The sequence below is a fragment of the Scyliorhinus torazame genome, chromosome 1 (assembly GCF_047496885.1).
Source record: "Scyliorhinus torazame isolate Kashiwa2021f chromosome 1, sScyTor2.1, whole genome shotgun sequence".
Lineage (NCBI taxonomy): Eukaryota > Metazoa > Chordata > Chondrichthyes > Carcharhiniformes > Scyliorhinidae > Scyliorhinus > Scyliorhinus torazame.
In genome coordinates, this window is record NC_092707.1 from 232,800,728 (window position 1) to 232,823,714 (window position 22,987).

Below are 22,987 nucleotides of genomic sequence, written 5' to 3' on the forward strand. Positions count from 1 at the left end.
TGTTTGCATTAGTGTTTCTCTCCTAGGTAACGGTGTTTTAATGCAGTGCATTTAAATGTAATGATGCATACATGGAATAATAAACACTTTAGTCGACAAAATGTTTGCCAGTGAAGGCTTACTAATCAAATAAATTGCATGGTGTTAATGATGCATTTTCATCTGTGAGAATGCTCACTCACCCTTCGTCAAGCGAGCTGAATACTCCATCTCGGGGCAAGACGGGGAGCAAGATTAGGTTAATGATATAAAGTGGAATTACTTAAAATGCCAATTTTTGGAATCTCTGCTGTAACCAACAGGCTAGGTGCACAGAACCAGATTTTCATTCAACAAGAGGATTGCATTACTGATGGTGCAATAAGCAGGACGGTGATAAATTGGCAATTTTGCATTTCAAGGAAGTGTCATCGGGATTGATGAACATCTGCAAATTTGGCGATTGATGACTGTGTTATATTAAAATAGAGTATTCAAAAGGGAGGGATGCTGGAGCTGTTCACAATATTACAATGGATACACCAAGGCTACAGTCAGATGTATAGCAATTTAAGAACCAATTATTATTACAAATAGCTAGCTATCTAGTTTTGTTCCAGGATCAGACTTGCTACTGAAAAGGGTTAAAATGACATTTTAATCAACCAGCCAATACCACTGAAGTCAGTGCTCCAAGCAGGCGCATTACTAGTGTGCAGTTGTTTGGGTAAAGATTTACCTGCTGTGGTCTACTTTTCTTTTCCCAACCTCCCTATAGTTTTGTCTACTCATCCTGAACCGGAGCATCTCAGATCAAGCCACTACCTGAGGAAAAGGAGCAGGAAACAGATGGAAAAGACGAGGCCTGAAAGTCATCTTACTAGAAGTAGAAGACAGGTGATTAGAAGAATGCACTGGAAATTGTGGCAATGGATAATAGGAAGAACTTGAGGATTAGAAATGTCTTACTTAGAGCTTTTAACATCAATTCTTATTTTCTCTTCTCTTGAACCTGAAATGTTCAAGTTAATTATCCTCAAGAATGTAATTTTTAAAAATGCAGAAAAACATCTTTATATTGAAGTGGTTATTAATTGCAATTTTAGTTACTCAAAGCACAATTAGTTTAGCTTTTTTCTGGTTTGCTATTAGCTCCTGTTATATTCAGTGATGTACATTCCAATGTATATCTGAAACAGATTTACACACAGTTGTTTGCAGTGACTAAATAGAACCTTCAGATAGCGACAACAAAAATCACAGTTCTGATGTGGTCAACACTAAAGGACAAAAGGTATGTTTTGCAAAGGCATTTGATAGACCTCAATTGAAAAGGCAAGGAGAATAGAAATATTGGCAAGAAAGCCGTGAAGAGAAGAAAGTTACTTTGACCTAGAAATACCCAGAGGCAGATAAGATCTGACAATGCTTGATTTAGAGCTCACTGCATGGTTTTGAATGCTAACTAAAGGGAAAAATTTAACTGAAAGCATGGCCATGTCAAATGCAGAGTAACTAACCAGAGCTAGAGTAAACATGCATTTCATATTAGCTGGCACATCACCAGTGAACTTACAACAGGACTTAATGATCATCCGAAGATCTTAAGTGCTCAAAAGTGACTACTGGATTGCATAATTAAACCAATGCGGAATTAAATACTCTCTACCAGAGTGCACAATTTGCCTTGCCTCCTACCAAACACTAACTTACATCAGTCAAATTCCTGAAAGTTGCTCTGAGTTAGCCAGTTCCCATTCCTTACGTTGACTCTTGTCCCTGCAGCCAGTTTCAGTGGTATGAATCTCAAAGTATGGCTGACGAACACGTGGCTTCAACTTAAACCATCACCGTTAGAAATGGTTTACATCAATCATCAAAAATCATCACATTTCCAAGCTAAATGTTGGGTTTTGGACGAGTTGCAATAGGTGATGAGTTCTAACTTTTCATATTTCTTTATGACAGATGCCAGCTTTGGTTCAGTTGGTGGCACTCTCACTGAATGCAAATCCCACTCCAGCAACATGAGCATATAATTTAGGCTGGCACTTCAGTGCAGCACTCAGGGAGTTGGAGGTGTTGCCTTTCAGGTGAGATGCTAAACCGAGGTGCTACCTGCCCTCTCAGCTGGAAGAAGCTATTTTAGACAAGAATAAGTGAGTTCTTCTGGGCTGGCCTCAATCAATATCTAAATCAGATGATCTGGACATTTATATCATTGCTGTTGATGGAAACTTTGTGTGTTTTCCACAATACAGCAGTAACTGTACTTCCAACGTACTTTATTGGTTGTAAAGTGCTTTGGGACATTCTGAGGTTGTGAAGTTGCTATGTACAGTACAGTAACTCCTGGGATTACATTAGATAGGTGTTTTATGGCCGGAACAGACACAATGGGCCGAAGGGCCTCTTTCTGTGCAGTGTATATCTACAACTCTATGACCAGATCCAAGTTCCTGAAATTTCCAACTTTCAGTGAAACAAAGTAAAACAACATTAAGCAAATCAGATTCTCCTCTTAAAACCAAGGGCATAGCTGTGGGTACCTTCTGTAGGGCTAAGCGCATCAGAAAAAAAACATTAAAACATCATAACCTGCAAGTTGAAATATCTATTTTGCTAAATTCTTATATTGGTAAATGAAACAATCTTAAAATAAAATAAATGTAAAAATCTAAAATAAATATAACTAACTTACTTCTCAGTTCCCACTCCCTGCCTTTCCTGCTTGTTGAACCTCACGCTCACCACACAATTCACTCCCTGATCCATTGGTCTTCGTGGACTTTTCCTCGTGACCGTTGGACACCTGGGGCGGGATTCTCCCCTACCTGGCGGGGCGGGGGGTTCCGGCGTAATGGAGTGGCGGGAAACACTCCGGTGTCGGGCCGCCCCAAAAGGTGGGGAAGTCTCCGCAGCTTTAGGGACCAAGCCCTCACCTTCAGGGGCTAGGCCTGCGCCGGAGTGGTTTCCGCTCCGCAGGCTGGCAGGAAAGGCCCTTGGCGCCACGCCAGCCGGCGCCGAAAGGTCTTCGCCGGGTGACGCATGCGCGGGAGCGTCAGCAGCTGCTGACGTCATCCTCACGCATGCGCAGGGGAGGGGGTCTCTTCCGCCTCCGTCATAGTGAAGACCATGGCCAAGGCGGAAGAAAAAGAGTGCCATCACGGCACAGGCCCCCCCGCGGATCGGTGGGCCCCGATCACGATCCTGGTCTCTGCCACTTTGCAACTCTCCCTCGAACTGCTGACCCTCCAGTTCACAGCCTCTGCAACTCCAATCTGTCCGGTCAATTGTGGCCCTTCCTACTGCCGAGCCTCCCACTCCCTAACTTCCTCTCCTATCCCTGACTGTGTGGGAGCTGAAAGAACAGCTTTGACTTGCAGGAAGTTAGCATTTAAGAGGCATTTTGACAAATACATGGAAGAGAGGGATAAGGACCTCGGTAGTTTAGGCAGGCATCATGATCGATGCAGGCTTAGAGGGTTGAAGGGCCTGTTCCTGTGCTGTACTGTTTTTTGTTGCGGATGAGAGATGGTCAGGATGAGCAACTGAGGCCTCAAAGCAGAGAGTTAATAGCGAGGGGGGGTCAGAGGCGACAGAGGTCGCTCCAAAATGGCGCCGGTCAAATCACACGGTCCTACATCAGACCTAGTGCGAAATGACTTTGAGACAAAGCTTGCAACACTAAATATTAATATAGGCCCTGATGCGCAATCAATTACTCTCGAGACAAGGTGAGTCATAACTAATAGGCTTTAATCTGCTAGAACTGTTCCCCAGCAGCTTCGATACAGAAAGTGAAGGCTGCTGGGACGGCATTGGTTCTTATACTCTGCCTCTCAGGGCGGAGCTATGTACATCAGCCAATGGTAGACTCCTGGGTCTAGCCAATGTTCATCCACCTCTCAGGTCCCGCAATACCTGGTATTACCACATTCACCCCCTGTTAAAAAAAGAGCCCGGCGGGGTGATGGCCAGCGTTAATGTCTCCTTTCGCATGGTAGGACCAGGTATGGAGGTGCCGTGATGTCGAGGGTAATAGCAAAGTGTTCATGGTGCAGCAATCAGTCGATCGGGTGGCCTGGTCGTCCTTCTGGAGCGTCTGGGCTTCAGCGGTGATCCTGATGGGGGTCCTGGCGGTTGCAACTCCGGGAACGTGGTGTCGTTCTCCCAGGCAGCTTCGTCACCCTTAGGCGGCGCTGTTGGGGCGAAAAGTGGGCAGGGTGGGTGGCGCCTGTAGGGGGCGTCGGTGCTTGTTCGGGCCTAGGCAGGGGCGGCGGGAGTACTGACCCTCCGGTCAGGTGCTGCGGGGAGGTTGGGGTGGGGCACTGGTGCGGGTGCACGTGGAGCTCCGGCGGGCGCCAGTTCCCGAAGGGAGACCATGTATTGGCGGCGGTCAGGGAACACTACATAGGTGCACTGGGGGTTGGCGTGCAGCAGGTGGACCCTCTCGACCAACGGGTCCGACTTGTGCGCCCTCACGTGTCCGAAGCAGGATGGGTCCGGGTGTCGCTAGCCAGGTTGGGAGCGAGGTCCCAGAGGGGGACTTCCTGGGGAAAACAAGGAGACGTTCATGAGGCGTCTGGTTTGTGGTAGTACAGAGCAGCGACCGGATGGAGTGAAGGGCCACCGGGAGGACTTCCTGCCAGCGGGAGACTGGGAGATTCCTAGACCGTAGGGCCAGCAGGACGGTCTTCCAGACCATGCCGTTCTCCCTCTCAAACTGCCCGTTTCCCCAGGGGTTGTAACTGGTCGTCCTGCTCGAGGCGATGCCTTTGCTGAGCAGGAACTGACGCAGTTCGTCGCTCATAAAGGTGGACCCCCTATCACTATGAATGTATGCGGGGAAACTGAACAGTGTAAAAATACTTTGGAGGGCCTTGATGACGGTGGTTGTGGTCATGTCCGGGCAGGAGATGGCGAAACGGAACCGGGAGTACTCGTCAATCACGTTCAGGAAGTACGTGTTGCGGTCAGAGGAGGGGAGGGGGCCTTTGAAATCCACGCTGAGGCGTTCAAAGGGACGGGAAGCCTTTATCAGGTGCGCCCTCTCTGGGCGGTAGAAGTGCAGTTTGCACTCCGCGCAGATTTGGCAGTCCCTGGTGACTGTCCTGACCTCCTTGATGGAGTAGGGCAGGTTGCGGGCCTTGATAAAATGAAAGAAACGAGTGACCCCGGGGTGGCAGAGGTCCTCGTGGAGGGATCGGAGGCGGCACAAGTGCCACGGGACAGGGCATCAGGAGGCTCGTTCAGCTTCCTGGGACGGTACAAGATCTCGTAATTGTAGGTGGAGAGTTCTATCTTCCACCGCAAGATCTTGTCGTTCTTAATCTTGCCCCCGCTGTACATTATCGAACTCGAAGGCAACCGACCGTTGGTCCGTGAGGAGAGTGAATCTCCTGCCGGCCAGGTAATGCCTCCAGTGTCACACAGCTCCTACTATGGCCTGGGCCTCCTTTTCGACCGAGTGGCGAATTTCAGAATCATGGAGGATGCGGGAGAAGAAAGCCACGGGCCTGCCCGCTTGGTTGAGGGTGGCCGCCAGGGCTAGGTCGGACGCATTGGTCTCGACCTGGAAGGGGAGGGACTCGTCGATGGCGCGCATCGTGGCTTTTGCAATGTCTGCTTTGATGCGGCAGAAGGCCTGGCGGGCCTCCATCGACAGGGGGGAGGTTGTGGACTGGATCAGGGGTCGAGCCTTGTCTGCGTAATTGGGGACCCACTGTGCATAATAGCTGAAGAAGCCGAGGCAGCACTTTAGGGCCTTGGGGCAGTGAGGGAGGGGGAACTCCATGAGGGGGAGCATGCGTTCAGGGTCGGGGCCTATGACACCACTTCGCACTACGTAGCCTAGAATGGCTAGACGGTCGGTGCTAAACACGCATTTATCTTTATTGTAAGTCAGATTAAGGATATTCGCGGTCTGGAGAAATCTTGGGAGGTTGGTGTCGTGGTCCTGCGGTCATGGCCGCAGATGGTGACGTTATCAAGATACGGGAACGTTGCGCGTAAGCCGTACCGGTCAACTATTCGGTCCATCTCACGTTGGAAGACCGAGACCCCGTTCGTGACACCGAAGGGAACCCTGAAAAAGTGATAGAGCCGCCCATCTGCTTCGAAGGCAGTGTACTGGCGGTCACTATTACGGCGGGGTAGCTGGTAGTAGGCAGACTTGAGATCCACCGTGGAGAAAATCTTGTATTGCGCAATCCTGTTCACCAGGTCGGCTATGCGGGGGAGAGGGTACGCGTCCAGCTGCGTAAACCTGTTGATGGTCTGGCTGTAGTCAATGACCATCCTATGTTTCTCCCCGGTCTTTACCACCACTACTTGAGCCCTCCAGGGGCTGTTGCTCGCAACGATGACCCCTTCCCTCAGCAGCCTTTGGACTTCTGACCTGATAAAGGTCCGGTCCTGGGCACTGTACCGTCTGCTCCTGGTGGCGACGGGTTTGCAATCCGGGGTGAGGTTTGAAAACAGGGCAGGCGGGTCGACCTTAAGGGTCGCGAGGCTGCAGACAGTAAGGGGGGGGGAGGGTATAGGGCCGCCAAATTTGAAAGTCAGGCTTTGCAGATGGCACTGGAAATCCAGCCCAAGGAGGGTGGTTGCGCAGAGGTGCAGCAGGACGTACAGGCAAAAATTGTGGAATTCCCTGCCTTGGACAGTGAGGTTCGCTAGGCAGAACCCCTTTATCTCCACCGCGTGTGACCCGGAGGCCAGGGAGATCCTTTGGTTTACGGGATGGGTGACACGTCTTACCGTGTCGGGGTGAACAAAGCTTTCCGTGCTCCCAGAGTCGATCAAGCACGACGTCACTTGGCCGTTGATGGAGATCGTCGTTGTAGCTTTCGCAAGCGTCCGGGGCCGACTCTGGTCCAGAGTCACCGAGGCCAGCTGCAATAATGGAGAGTTCTGGTCGGGCAGCGTGTAGTCGGCTGTGCTGGCGTCAGCCATGGGTCGCACATGGAGTCCGGGGATGAAGATGGCGGCTGCGAGACACAAAATGGCGGCGCCCACCCGTCCAGCGTGGTGGCCGGGGGGGCAAAATGGCCACGCCCGCAGGTCGCACGCAGCCTGAGGATAGGGGGGTGGCGGTGGGCGCTGGACGGCCGGGGCCTGAAAAGGGGGCTGCCAATAGTCGCTGGAGACCGCGGCCACGGCGCGGGCCTGGCAGACCCCGACATAGTGGCCCTTTGCAGGTGCGGTGCGGGCCGGGCAGCGCGGGCGGGATGATTCGCCTGCCCGCAAAAGAAACAACTTTGTCCGGCGGCGGTAGCGGGCCGTCTCGCCGCGCAGGCTTGCGGGGTCAGAGGGAAGGTCTGAGGGGCTGCCGCAACGGGGTGCCACGCAGCCCAGGGGGCCGCCGCACGTCCGGGAGCAAAAGCCAACGCGTTGTTATACGCAACTTCCATGGACCCCCCAGGGCCCGTGCCTCAGTAAGTCCCAGAGTGTCCATTTCTAGGAGCCTTCGGCCGATATCGGGGGAAGTCATACCTGCCACAAAAGCATCCCTGATCAAATGTTCCGTGAGCTCGTTCCCCGAAACTGGCGGGCAGCCACAGTTTCAGCCCAGCACCAGCAGCCCCCGGTAGAAGTCTTCCAACGTTTCTTCGGGGCTTTGCCTCCTAGTCGCCAGCAGGTGACGAGCATAGACCTTGTTCACAGGGCGGATATACTGACCTTCTAGCAGCTCGATCGCTGCAGCATAATTCTCCGCCTCCTCGATCAGAGGGTAGATCCCAGGGCTGACCCGCGACCGTAGAAGGTGCATCTTTTGTCTTTCCATGGGGGTGTCGGCGGCCGTGTTGAGGTAGCCCTTAAAACACACCAGCCAATGTTTGAAAATAGCAGCAGAGTTGTCCGCGTGGGGGCTGAGCTGAAGGCACTCCGGTTTGATACGGAGATCCATCCTTTCAACTGACATTGTAGCAGATTAAATTGATGCGCAATCAATTACTCTCGAGACATGGTGAGTCATAACTAATAGGCTTTAATCTGCTAGAACTGTTCCCCAGCAGCTTCGATACAGAAAGTGAAGGCTGCTGGGACAGCATATGTTCTTCTACTCCGCCTCTCAGGGCAGCGCTATGTACATCAGCCAATGGTAGACTCCTGGGTCTAGCCAATGGTCACCCACCTCTCAGGTACCGCAATACCTGGTATTACCACAGGCCCCATTAACTGATCGATTTTAATTTGAAAGGAACAAGAAGTTACTCCAAAAAAATTGACTTCAAAGCAAAATACAAACACTGCATGGTAACGGATTAGCATTCTATCCTACCTGAAAAACATTTCATACAAACAGCACCACACATGTTACAATATTTGCAGATTAATTTATTGCAAGGACCCAGATAGGAATTTAGACCTGTTCTCAGTTTAAAACGGAACACATTTACAGATCAAATGAGGTTTAGCATAGTTACAACTTGCATCTTTCTCTGGAGGAACTGAACTTAGCCCGATTGAATTTTACTTTACAAAGGCAAAACATTTCCACTTGATCCTGAGGACTTTGGCAAGAAACTTGTGTAATCAGTGGCCACAAAGAGTGGACTGATCATTCAATAGCGCTTCCTGTGGATAGGGGAAGGGGAACTGGCAACAAAGGAGGAAAGAGATTCCACTACTCCACTCTAGGATTATTACTGATGCCCGAGATCCATCACTTTGTGTGAAACATAGGCCATGCCCTCTGTGATGTTTCTAAACTTGTTGGAAATATCAGCACAGCAATTGTGCTAATTGGTGAATGATCTAATAGCCTGGACTAAGGATTTGGGGACATAAACCAGAACCCCACCACTGCAGCTAGGGAAACTTAAGTCAGCTAATAAATTGATTGAAATGGAAAAGGCAGTTCAGTGATGGTGACCATGGAACGACTCGATCGTCATAAAGACCCATCTGCTTCGCTGATATCATTCAGGGAAGTAACTTTGCCATCTGGCCTGTGTCGCTCCAGTCCCACAGCAATGCAGCTATCCTGTGGAATGGTCTAGTAAACCCCCCAGGTAACAGCACTGTGGAATGGGAATAACTGTTAGCTAGTTGATGCCCATATCCCTTGAATGAATAAAGAAAAATAAGGTTGAAATTTGTTTTTGAAACATTTTGAAAAATGAATAAATAAGCCAATTAGTTTATTAGGTACAAATATACATGAGAGCTGGATAATTTACTGGCAGAGCGAGGCAGACTAATATAAAGGGTGTGTTAGAATGGTTTTTAAAACAGTTATTAAAGTGTTCACCTTTAAGACGTTCTCTTTGTAATAATGCATAATAACGTGAAGACTTCATATCATTAAAGTGCACATTATCAATCTCTTTGACTTATGTGGGAAAGTTTTTATTTACAGAAATTTCAAATAGAGCCAAACAATACCAATCTAAATACTACGTATAAACATACAAGTTAGGAGAACTCAACCCATCAAGTCTCCTCCACCATTCAATAAGATCATGGCTGATTTGATTGTCATTTCAACTTCACATTTACCCCCGATAACATTTTACTCCCATTGCATATCAAGAATCTATTTAGCTTTGCCTTAAAAAAATATTCAAACACACTGCTTCTCCCACCTTGAGGAAGAGAGTTCCAGAGACTCACGACCCTCAGAAAATAAATTCTCTTCAGCTCCAACATTTTTGAGCGACCCTTTATTTTAAAACCGCAACCCCTCCTTAATACATCACAGCAGTGGCAAAAAATGCTGAGGTAGATCCAAAAGAGTAAAAATTACTACAACATGCTACAGGTTGAAAGAAAAAGCAGGATATTCACTGTGGTACAACCTTGATGCCAATATCAGGGTGCATTACAAAAAGCATTGTACTTCCACTCAATAAACCTCCTTTCAATAAAAAGAAAGAAAGGGTATTTCAATGCTTCTTAAATGCCATGGGAGAAGATTGCAGACTTTTTATTTACTAACAGAATTATACAATTTTACAACATAGGAGCTTTCCAAATGAATCTACCTTGAATTTATTCCCAACGCTGATGAATCTCAGTTTTCCCGCCTTCTGTTTTGTGTCCTTATTGTTATTGGTTCCTTCAAAAAGTTTCCGGACAAATGGGTCCTTTGATTCTGACACCAGCGATTCCAAGGACATGTGTAAGGCATCATTATTCTTTTCCACAAACTTAGCCTGTCAGGGAGAAAGTCGCACTGAACAGTTCCGAGATGAAAGATGAAACTACTTCAATGATGAGAGAAAATACAATGAGAGGTAAGCAAGCAGTGGAGATTTTAATGGGCAGAAAAAGATCCAAGACTGCAGTGGGAACTTTGCATAGGCTCCAGTGTGACAGCTTGAAGTGACATGATCAAAACATGCAGTACCGTATTTAGGCACGAATGTGGCAAAGACACAGTAGCTTTAGTGGGGTATTTCAGCTTTCATATAGATCGGGGTACGAGGGAATTGTCACAGTACCTTCTTTGCAGTGTTAATGTAAGCCTATTTGTGACGCTAATAAAAATTATATTATTGTTAAGCAGACTAGCACGACAAAAATGTAGTGAATTTCTTGAGTGCGTTCAGCATCTGTAACAATATGTCCTGTAACTAACAACGGAGCAGACTATGTCAGATTCAGGAATATGGAGGCAGATTTAGTTAAGAACCTAATGGAATGTGAACAATTACCTAATGGTGCAGGAACAATCTCCCAATAGTAACCATAAAATGACTGAGTAGTGTTTGAAAAGGAGAAACATGAACCAGCTGAGTTTCTAGATTGAAGTCTGACTTCAATGCGATGAGAGGGAGACTGTCCCCAGTAAACTGGGCAAATCTGTTAATGTGTAAAACAGCAGAGGGGAACTGGGGATGTTCACTAAACAATTTAAAACTGTTTAAAATTACAGAACCAGTATACACCCCAAAAGGCACAAAGGTTAAACATTCCATTGAAAAAAACAAGAGTTGAACACACGTACGACCAAATCGGTGAAGGACAACATAAAACCAAAAGAAAAAACATATACAAATGCAACAAAGGCACAGGTCTCAGTGACTGGGAGAAATACAAAAAACATAAGATGGCAAAACAGAGGACTACATAAAGGAAATATGAAAAGGATGCAGGAAAGGTTATCAAAATCAAAACAATTGTTTTTACAACTACATTAGAAAAAAAAGTGATTAGAAACAAGGTGGGTCCCTGAAAAACTGACATCCTAAATCAAAATAGGTAAATGGCAGATGTGCTAAATAATTACTTCATATCAACATTGACAGGAGACGAACATCCTAAGGTAGATAACATTGAATCAGCTATGGAGAGTCACTAAAATTAACGTAAGAAAAGCAGTAATGAAGAAAGCAATTGCATTAAAGAGTGCCAAACCACCAGAACCAGGTGGCTTCCTTCTTAGGGTTTGAAGGAAGTAGGTGAGAACAGTTCAGATGCTAAAATTATAACTCGCAATCCAGGAACCATTCCTTTAGATTAGAAAAATCCACATCACTCCACTAATTAAGAAATATGAGAAAGGGCAACCAAAGAATTATAGACCAGTTAGCCTAACGTCGGCTATCGGAAATTTACTGGAGTATATAACTAAGGATAGGAATACAGGAGTAGGGGTAGGCCATCTAGGCAATCAGGCCTGCTCTGCCATGCAGTACGACCATGGCTGATCATCCATTTCAAATGCCTTTTCCCCCACACTATCCCCATATCCCTTTATATTATTGGTATTTAGAAATCTGTCCGTCTCTGCTTGAAACATACTCAAATGACTCCGCTTCCATGGCCCTCAGGGGTAGAGAATTCCAAAGATTCACAACCCTCGAGTGAAAAGATTTCTCCTCATTTCAGTCCTAACCGGTTTCCCCTTTATTTTGAAATTGTGCGCCAAGGTTCTAGACTCCCCAACCGAGGGAAACATTTTTCTTGCATTCCCCTCATCTAACCCTTCAGCTATTTTGCACGGTTCAATTAAATGACCTCTCATTCTTCAAAACTCTGGAGAATAAAGACCTAGTTTCCCCAATCCCTCTTCATGGGAAGAGTCCCACCATCTCGGGGACCAGTGGTAAAGTGACTGACTAGCTTGAAATTTTTCAGCTGATCACAGAGAGCCAGCACGGGTTTGTAAAGGAAGGGTAGGTCATACCTGACAAATAATGGACAGCACAACATCAATGGAAGTTATTTGTAGTCTTCCAAGAGGCATGATAAAATCCCTCCTATGAAGCTTATAACTAAGTTGAAGAAGCTCATGGAATTGAAGGTAAATTATTGACCTGGTTAGGAAACTGGCCGAGTAGCAGAAGTTTGAGGATCAGAATAACAGACAGATACAGAGTATGATTTGTGGTATCCCACAAGTATGTGTGTTGGGATCTCAACTATTTATCGTATTTATGAACTTAAAGGGATAAGGAGCTTTTTGTCCATGTTTGCAATGACATAAAGATAGGATGCATTGTAAGGAATGTAGATGGATGCATCAAATTGCACAGATAAACTGATAGGGTGTATTGCTAAAAGTGTGGAAAATGGATTTCAATATATAATATTGTGAGGACATCAGTTTTAGATCAAAAAATCAGAGAGTATTGTCTAAATGTTGAAAAGCTAGAAACAGCTGCAATTCGACTGATGAAAGGTTATCAACCCGAACCATTAACTGTTTCTCTTCACAGATGCTGCCTGACCTGTTGAGAATTTCCAGCATTTCCTGTTGCTATTTCAGATTTCCAGCATCCTTAAGCACAAACCAGGGTTCTGCACCTTGGAACTTAAGACAATTAAGGGGTGACTTAATCAACTTCAAGATTTTAAGTGGACCTGATCAGGCAGAGAAACAGAAATATTTCTGCTGGTTTGGGAGTCTAGGAGGGAAGTATTTCTACATGCAAAGGATGATCGAGTTTGGTTCTCTCATCTGCAAAGTGCAGTTGAAGACAGAACAATTGTTAATTTTAAATTTTAGACCTTGTTAACCAATCGTATTAAGGAAATATGGGAGAAAGGTGCGGAAATGGAATTAGGTCACATATGAGCAAATAGTCACACTGAATATGGAATTCAGTCGAGAGGTTAAATGGCCTACCCCTATTCCCAAATTGCAGGTACTTAACCAAGTGAAGCCATTCATAACCACGACAATAAGTAGAGAATTAAATATACAGACAAATAAATGGAACATTTATCTTCTTAAATATCTAAAACATAAAAGATATTCTTCACAATTTCAAGTGATTCATGAAGACATTAAAATATCTTTTAATTGAGAAAAAGATCTATGTACTATCGAAAAGAGGACTCCAAATGGCAAGGAAAATCTATGAAAACACTGGAGAACAGTAGCTTGCTGAGAACTGAAAACCCAAACAGAGTCTTTTGAGTGCATCAGCTTTGGTTCAGTCATGGTTGCAGGTTCAGGCCCTGCTCCCGACAATCGAGTACATAATCTCTGCAGTGGGTGCCTGCTGCACTGTTGAAGGTGCAATCTTTCAGATGAGATGCAAAGTTTCTCAGGGGGTTTGCAGAGATCACACGGTAGCACAGTGGTTAGCACTGCTGCCTCACAGCGGCAGGGACCCGGGTTTGATTCCGACCTTAGGTGACTAGTGTGGACTTTCCAGATTGTCCCCATGTCTGCATGGGTTTCCTCCGGGTGCTGTGGTTTCCTCCCACAGCTCAAAAATGTGCAAGTTACGTGGATTGGCCATGCAAAATTGCTCCATAGATTCCAAAAGATGTGTAGGGTTTCAGGGATAGGGTGGGGGAGTAGGCTCTTTCGGAGGGTTGGTGCAGACTCGATGGGCTGAATAGCCTCCTTCTGCACTGCAGGTATTTTATGATTTCTATTTTATGATTCTGTTTCAAGAAAAATGAGAGCTTTCCCCGATGTCCCAACCAATATTTCTAAACTGATATCTGGTCACTATTTCTTTTGTTGTTTTTGGGACCTTGCTGTGTGTAATGTGACTGCTGAGTTTCTTACATTCTAAATTACATTTCAAATGTATCTCATTGACAGAAAACCACTTGTGAAGTTCCTGAGAGTATACAGTGAAAGACACTGTATAAATAGGCTAATCTTTCTTATACTATTTTTTCTTGTTTGTTCTGAAGGACAATATAAAATCCACTTAATGCAAACTTACTGTTTCATAGCAAACTGCTCCAGCAAAGTGCCTGATGATAAACCCTTCATCATCACGGACGTTCCTGTGAACCGTCAGTTTGGACTTTCTAGGAATCTAAACAATGAGAAGATGTGCACTCTGGTTTATAGGCATCGCTACAGCAGTGCTTCAATATTTCCCATTCTTGAAATGGTTTTAAAAGTCAGGTCAAACCCCCATTCATGACTATTTTTGTTTTTGCATGTCGTTTTCCTTTCCATTGTAAAGTACAATGAACCATCATAGGCACAGAGTTTGAGATAGTAACGATGGTCATTACAACTGTGCAACTGTGGTCCACACATGCACAACTATATATATATATAAACCCAGAAGATACTGTGATTCCATGTTTCTTCACAAGGTGCCGCATTGAATCCACACAGTCGTAAATTTTAAGAAATCACTTGAATTTATGGGAACTTCACGTGCGGGATTCTCCCATTCGACAGCAGAGTGTCCACGCCGTCGGAAACGCCGCCGCGTTTCACGACGGCATGAATGGGCCACCGGGAGTACCGATTCTGGCCCCTATAGGGGGCCAGCACGGCGCTGGAGCGGTTCACGTCGCGCCAGCTTCCAACCCTGGCGCGAACTGTGCACCACGCCAACCCGCGCATGCGCAGTGGCCTCCATCAACGTACCGGCCACCTCGCAACATGGCGAGGGAGTTCGGGGGCCGGCGCATAAGAAAATAGGCCCGGGGAGCGAGAGGCAGGCCCGCCGATCGGTGGGCCTCGATCACGGGCCAAGCCCCATCGGAGCCCCTCCCCCCCAGGGTCGGAGCCCGCCTCTTCCCCCCCCACCAACCCTGCGCGCAGAGTTCCGGCCGGCTGCGGCCAGGTGTGGACGGCACCGATGGGACTCTGCCTTTTCAGAGCGGCCGCTCGGCCCAACCGGGCCGGAGAATCGGCGGCCCGGCCACGTAGAGCAGCCCGCAAACGGCGGCGCGCGCTGCGGAGAATCGCGTGCCGGCGCCAGGGCGGCGTGGCACGGTTGCAGGGATTCACCAGCCCGACGCGGGGCTCCGTGAATCCCGCCCCACATTTTTACACCGCCAGAAAATAAAAGCTGCTATTTTTGAATTAGGATTTTGGCGGTGTACAAAGTCATAATTGCTATAAAAAAAAAAGCTCTCTGACCCTAAGAATGTTACTGATCAAAATGCCATAAGTTTTATTATACTAAAAAATACTTTTTCCTGAACTTTATATTTCAGCTTCTATCTTAATCCCATTTCTTAAGAACACAAGAAAACAGGAGGAGTAAATCATACCAGCCATTGCACCTGCTCCACCATCCAATATGATCATGGCTGACCTTCAGCTTCATCTCCACTTTTCCACAGGCCTCCCCAATCCCTAGATTCCCTGGAGAAACACTAAAGATCTTCTGATCTCAACCTTAAATATATTCAACAAGATAGCAGCCACAACCCTCTGGGATACAGAATTTAAAAGATTCACAACCCTTTGACTGAAGACATTTCTAATCTGGGTCCTAAATGATCAGGCCCTTATCCTAAGACTTGTGCCCGTGTTCTAGATTCTCCAGGAAACAGCCTGTGTGTCCTGTCAAGCATCTTCAAAATCTTCATAGAATCATAGACTGATTACAGTACAGGTGGTGGCTATTTGGTCCATTATGTCTGTGCTGACCCACTGAAGGAGCAATTCATCTAGTGCCATTCCCCTGTCATTTTGCTGTAGCTCTGAAAATCTTTCCTTTTTAGATAATGAACCTACCCCTCAATTGGCGCTGCCTCCACCACACTCTTAGGCAGTGTGTACCAGATCTTGTATGGGCAGCACGGTAGCATAGTGGTTAGCACAGTTGCTTCACAGCTCCAGGGTCCCAGTTTCGAATCCCGGCTTAGGTCACTGTCTGTGCGGAGTCTGCATGTTCTCCCAGTGCCTGCGTGGGTTTCCTCCGGGTGCTCCGGTTTCCATCCACAGTCCAAAGCCGTGCAGGTTAGGTGGATTGGCCATGCTAAATTGCCCTTAGTGTCCAAAAAGGTTAAGTGGGCTGAGTTACGGGGATAAGCTAGAGATGTGGGCTTGAGTAGGGTGCTCTTTGTAAGGGCCGGTGCAGCGTCCATGGACCGAATGGCCTCCTTCTGTACTGTAAATTCTATGATTCTATGTGTTCACCTCTTAATTTTCCAAACACCATGAGAATATTGACTCAATTTACTCAACCCCTCATTATTGGACAACACGGACCAATCTAATGAACCTCCGCCGTACTCTCCAATGTAAGTCTCCTTCTTTAAATATGTAGACCAAAACTGCTTAAAGATGTGGTGTCACCAAAGCCCTGTACATTGTAGCAAGACTTCTTTATTCCTGTCCTCCAATCCACTTGCAATAAAGGCCAACATGCCACTTGCCGTCCTAAGTGCTTTGGTATCTATAGACTAAATTTGTGTTCTTGTACAAGTACACCCAGTCCCTCTGGAAACCAATGTTTACAAGCTCCCTGTCATTTAAAAAATATTCTGCTTTTCTACTCTTATCGCCAATCTCACATTTCCCCACAGCATACTCCATCAGCCACCTTAGAGCACACATTCACTTACTCTGCCTATATTCCTTTGCAGCTGTTTTGCTTCCCCCTCACAGCTTATATTTATACCTTTATTTAGTTCTCTAATTTTTTTTAAATTAAGTTAATTTGTGCATTTTACTTCCTGGTTCACTGGGTGTGAGAATCCTTCAATCTGATTGGCCACTTATGTGTTTAATACGATTACTGTTGCTAGACGCTGGAGATCCTTTATTGCTGGTGCAAGGAGGAAATTAACATGTGGTAAGGTGAAATCTACACCACAGTCGATGACAAGCATCATCACTCGCCACGGACCACAATATCCAGACAATTACCAACTCATACCAATGTAAAATGGCAAATTAATTCCTGAAATGAAGATCAGTGCAAAAAGCCAAACTGCAGTTACATCATCTGAAGAACTGATTCTCTGTAAAGACGCAGGTCCACTGTCACTGAACATAAGAATGGCCCCCAGCAGCCAGACACTTATATGTGATATATTCACTCCTACCCGAGCCATCTTCATTGTTGTAATCTCTGTTATAATATGTAATAATGATCTGTTGCTGCTTCCGGTTGGTTGTACTGACTGAGGACTTGTGACCCGCAACTATATCTGCATGGAACTCAGCCAACATGAGCACAGGGCGTGACTAATACCCATGCCAAACACTAACTTCTTTTTCTCATCTAGCTGACAACAAAAAAAACCAAGCTTTAATTCATATTTCTATGCATATTCCATAAAGCAATCAGGGTTGATATTCAATACATGGATATATTTGAGGAGGATTTACTTCCCCTAACTAGTTACCTGCAATAATTATATGGGATACATTTTAATCAGCTTTACATTAAATTTTTTGCATTCGATTTCCTTTCACTCCTGCCTGAATACCTAGGGATGAGTCTTACCATGGCTGATTGGCTACTCTTTCGTACAAATCGGCACTTTGAGGGGTACTCAACTGCTTTGGGATCACTGCAGCCCAACCCACTCCTGCCCTCAACTAACACCCATAGACGCTCTTTGCAGCAAATGTGACTGAACACAGCAAACAGAAGCAGGCGCCTGGATGATTTCAGGAACATCGAGACAAACTCCAACTGAGACCAGTTACTTTGGCATAGAGCGGATGTGGGGAGGTGGGCTGGGGCTCTACTTTGTAGCTTCTTTGTAAATGACGTCAGCCCTACCGCTCAGCAGACAGTAACTCACTGTGAGTCGGAAGTGATTCTTATGCTTCTGGTGTATCACGGCAGTAAAATGTTGGTCGCTGACTTGAGGCAAACGGTTTTCTTCATCCAGAATATCCAGGATTCCCACCAATTTAGCTTCAATTAAATCTGTTTATTGGCACAATAAAAAAATTAATTTGCATGCACATTAAACACTTGCGTATACAGTCATATTCATGGTGTTAACAACAATGGTTCCTGGATTTTGTAATTCTAATGTTGCAAGTTCCTCGTGTACTTCAAAACAATTAATAGTGCGTGTTATGATCCTCAGATTATAAATGTCAATGGTGGAACCAGTAACCTCAGCCCAGCCAGCAATATGACACACTAACAGTAATGATACTCAAAGTAACCTGCTCCCTCTGCGTAATAATTGGTTTCAGCATATCCCAAACTGGGCTGTAGTTTTGTTTTCCCTACTTTCTTTCTTGAACATTAATGCTACATTTGCTATCTTTCAATCCACATTTCCAAAATCTAGGGAATTTTCAAAAATCACAACCAACTATCTCTGCAGCCAGCCCTTTTTTGAACCCTTGGGTATCAGGTCCTTACCAGATCTTATAAAACATGTCACTATTACACCCAAAATGTACATCAGGAAAAATTGAAACAAAATGAATCTCTTTATGCAGGTTCCTTTGATACCTACCTATGCAGTCTTGATTATCAACATAGTGCACTTCATTCACACCAAGCCCTTCTTTCTGATATAACTCTTGTTCCTAAAGGTGCAGAGGTCAGGTCAGTATTACTCGATCAATAATTTGAAACAATCATAATTTGGAGCGTTCAGAACAGGATTTTGATGAATCGGCAAAAAATGTTGTTCTTCACATTGCCACACTAAATGTCATCAATAATAAATATACCATCTTGGGTGGTATTTCCGTTTTTAAGTAGTCATAACTTGACTACTAGCTATGCTACACTTCAGTAGCCTGTTCTGTGGCCACACACACATTCTTTGAAACGTCCTGCACCAGACATCCGAATGTGATTGTTGATTCATATCTCAATAGAGAGGTGATCACGGTGAACTGCAGTCATTGGGTTGAGACAGGCCCAGTTTGCCGAACCTGATCTACAAAGTGTCAAAGCTGCATAGTTCCTACATGAGCTTGAATAATTCTTCATAGTCACCGATATAATTTATCAAAAATATTCTCATTTATTGCTGAAGAGAAATACATGTACCTGCTTTTATTTGAATTCTTAAATTTATGTGCAGAATGTTCAGAACCTTTCTGTAGTCACATTTTTAAAATGACCTTTGTTCCATTATCTTTAATTCTTACGACCATCTGGATAATATAATTTGCCTGTGTAAACTCACCCTGTAATTGTGCAATTTAATCACTGGCCACATGAACTACAAAAAATGTTTCCTTTTAACTTTTAACTCATTTAACACTCAGAAATTTAATTTTCAAATGTCCAAAATAAGAGTTTAAACAGATTAATTTTAAAAATGGGGGGAAAGAAGCTGGGCCACTGAGTGCTATATTCCGTGCTCCCCTGCCCCCAAGTAAAAAACATTAAAAGTCTTGCAAATGGCACATTATTTTGCAGTGCTTTTCTCATTATACTTAGCTTCTAAAATAGCAACCCCCCCGCCCCCCCCCCCCCAACCAACTCAATGAGATTATGGCATGACCATCTGCTTGGAACATCTTTCCTCGTAAAAGATTTTACCAGTAATGTTACGGCGATTTATTCCTTAGATGCCGCTCTTTGAGCAGTTAGCTAAGCTTACACCCCTTTACAAATAATCTGCTTCAGAAATAGCTCCAGAGGTAAAGGTAATTCAACTGAAATTACACAAAATGAGGAGTATCAAAACATAGACAGCCCCCAACTCCCAGAAATCCAGCTTTAACCCCCTTTTTATTTTTATTTTATCTTGGAATTTTGAGAGCCGAGTGTTTTACAGTAACATAGATTGTCCTTTCAGTACAATACTGGTGGAGCTGAACAGCTTGTTTCATGTTGTCACTTCTATGCATCAGATACTTGAAATTAATGGGATTTTGAATTAAACTGCAGCGCAAACATCTACAAAGCCAAACAAGTGCAATCTCAAATGTGGCCTCACAGGCAGTGAGAAACTGGAATAGCTACAATTTCCAAAAGAAAGGGCAACCAGCAGCAATTTCACATTTCTATATCTCAGGTAGCGAGGAAACTAAAGTTAGAATGTTTCAGGTTCCCTTGCTCCTCCTTCAGCCTAATATTTTTTTTAAATTTAGAGTACCCAATTATTTTTTTTTCCAATTAAGGGGCAATTTAGCGTGGCCAATCCACCTACCCTGCACATTTTTGGGTTGTGGGGGTGAAACCCACGCAGACACGGGGAGAATGTGCAAACTCCACACGGACAATGACCCAGGGACGGGATTCGAACCCGGGTCCTCAGAACCGTAGGCAGCAATGCTAACCACTGTGCCACATGCTGCCTCTTCAGCCTAATATTGAGAGTGATTCTATTATCAAGGACAAAACAAACCGTTGTTTGAAAAGTCACTGATTAATTCAGGAGAGACGGTATGAATTGGGTAAACGTACATAGACTTGGGTGTCAGGGGCAGCTTTATAAAGTCTGCAGGTGATATGAAACTTCGCCAAGTACGAGATCACGAGGAGGTTAAACATAGGTTTCAGTGTGGTGAAATGAGCAGAAGCATAGAGAATAGAGTTTAAGGTGGAGAATGATGGACTTTTAAGGAATCATTTGGAATAATTCCATAAATAGACCAATTTTGGGAAGCCAAGATGAGCAAAGATATTTTGGGTGTTCAAATACGTAAACCCTCAAATGTGATTGGGCATGTTAGTACGATACTATATAATCAAGAACAAAATAAGTGTCAATTCAGAAAGACCTGTGTTAATTAAGGAAAACCAGCATGTCATTAAATGAAGGGGGATAGAACAAATTAAAAAGGCACACAGAGTAATAGAATATAAAAGCAAATAAATCTTGTTAGAATTTTAGTAATCACTGGTTAGACCTCAACTGAAGGACTTAGACAATTTTGTCCACCACAAATGAGAAAAGATATAGAGTGCAGAGGAGATTTGGCTGGGATGTAACCTGAAACCGAGCTTCCAGCCAGTGAAATACACTATTAAAAAGGTCAATCTAATGTTGGTCTCTGTGGCAACATGCTGCCTCTATTTTCTTACATCAGTTTTCATCTAGGTTGACACAGAGTCAAGAAATAAGCCAATGTCTTACCTCTTTCAGTATCCTTTCATTGAAAAACTGCTGAAGCTTCTCATTGCAGTAGTTAATGCAGAATTGTTCAAAGCTGTTATGCTCAAAATATTCTGTGAAATACAAACTGGGAAAGGTCAGCAACACAGCACAGCCTCGAGACCCATTGGCAATTGTGGAAACACTTCTCAATAATCTCCCCACTGCTCTTGGACCAACTGTTCCAAGTTGCCCTTTACAAACTGCTCACCTTTGTTCTGCCACTCACACATTCTAATCTCTTTATGTGCAGCTATCAGCAGCCTTCTCAGCCTTAATCAGCCCAGTTTACATTCCTTTTATCTTCTGTCCTCGACATCTTTGTCTATCTCCACCTCCTGCTGGTCCATTATCCAGCCCCAGTGCCCCCCCTCCCCCTCCCACTACAATATAAATCTGATCCCATTTCTAGTTATAGCATCATAGAATTTACAGTGCAAAAGGAGGCGATTTGGCCCATCGAGTCTGCACCAGCCCTTGGAAAGAGCACCCTACTTAAGCCTGCACTTCCACCCTATTCCCGTAATTTAGTAACCCCACCTAACCTTTTGGGGGGGGCACGAAGGCCAATTTAGCTTGGCCAATGCAACTAACCTGGCACATCTTTGGAGTGTGGGAGGAAACCAGAGCAACCAGAGGAAACCAACGCAGACAGGGGAGAAAGTGCAGACGCCGCAGAGAGTGACTCGAGCCGGAAATCGAACCCAGGTCCCTGGCGCTGTGAAGCAACAGTCCTAACCACTGTGCTACCATGCCGCCCTAGTTCTCTCTAGCTTTCACCAAGCGTCATCCTGACTCGAAACGTTAGCTCCCTTCTCTCTCCACAGATGTTGTCAGACCTGCCGAGATTGTCCAGTATTTTCTTATTTGTTTCAGATTCCAGCATCCACAGTTATTTGCTTTTATCTTGAGGATTGAGTTATACTGCAACTTTGTGAACAAAGACTGATGCGAGATGCTAGGCTATATCCACCTAATAAGTTCATCATATCAAGAACAGACTTGGCAAACTAAACAGAAACTCCACTTCAACTGACTACTCCATGGTAATAAATCCATCAGTTTGTATCTCAAGCGATGGATCTGAATTTGAGTAATTAGTTCAAGTATATTCAGGTAAAATGCAGAAACAAAAATTGCAACACTAACTTTCTAAATTGTAGGTGAATAAAAATAATGATTTAAATGTTGAAATGTCAGGAATTAATGGAAACTCACCAAACCCAGCAATGTCCAGAACCCCAATGAAGAAATTGGAATTGTCAAAGGGAAAACATTGATTGACCCGCTTCACAACATGGTCAAACAGATGGCTATAAACTGCCTTGGCCAAAGCTTCCCGTGCGTTGTTTGCCTGCTCCACCTTTAAGGGCACCCTGAAGAATAGCAAAGCAGGTTTTAGTTAGAGCAATCAATCAGCTTTTCTCCAGAAATTGTGTGTGATAAAAGCTTTTGTGCCTGTATAAAAGTAAAATGTCGAGTTGCTCATGGTTCTTTGTCGTTGCTCCATGATCACCACAAATACTGTCAAGTGCTGAAGAGACGCAGATTTGACCACAGAACGAAGGAAAGCCACCATGACTTACCGTCTCTTCTACTAAATTCTGTTTTGGCCTTGCCAAGTATCTGGATGGTAACATTCAGAGCTTGCTGTTCAATTCTAAAACTTTTACTTGCACCCCCCCCAAACAACTCCAGCCTGACCCGGTTCTACAGTGTATCAAACCAACAGTGTCATGCGTCCCAACACAATTCTAGAAAAATGTGCAGTATCACAGGCGATGGGCAATCGGGGGAA

The 22,987-nt window shown here is 45.0% G+C and overlaps 1 protein-coding gene across 7 annotated transcripts in view; it reads right to left on the reverse strand.

The window, feature by feature from the left end:
• Positions 1-22,987, reverse strand: part of LOC140419399 (unconventional myosin-VI-like) — a 351,457-nt gene that overhangs the window by 57,437 nt on the left and 271,033 nt on the right. For all 7 annotated transcript variants that reach the window (XM_072503309.1, XM_072503306.1, XM_072503281.1 and 4 more), the window contains 6 exons: positions 22,408-22,565; positions 21,172-21,263; positions 18,586-18,658; positions 17,911-18,038; positions 14,121-14,216; positions 9,972-10,142 (listed from right to left, as the gene is read on the reverse strand). In XM_072503309.1, coding sequence (XP_072359410.1) covers positions 9,972-10,142; positions 14,121-14,216; positions 17,911-18,038; positions 18,586-18,658; positions 21,172-21,263; positions 22,408-22,565 — 718 coding nt within the window. The remainder of the gene's footprint in view (positions 1-9,971; positions 10,143-14,120; positions 14,217-17,910; positions 18,039-18,585; positions 18,659-21,171; positions 21,264-22,407; positions 22,566-22,987) is intronic.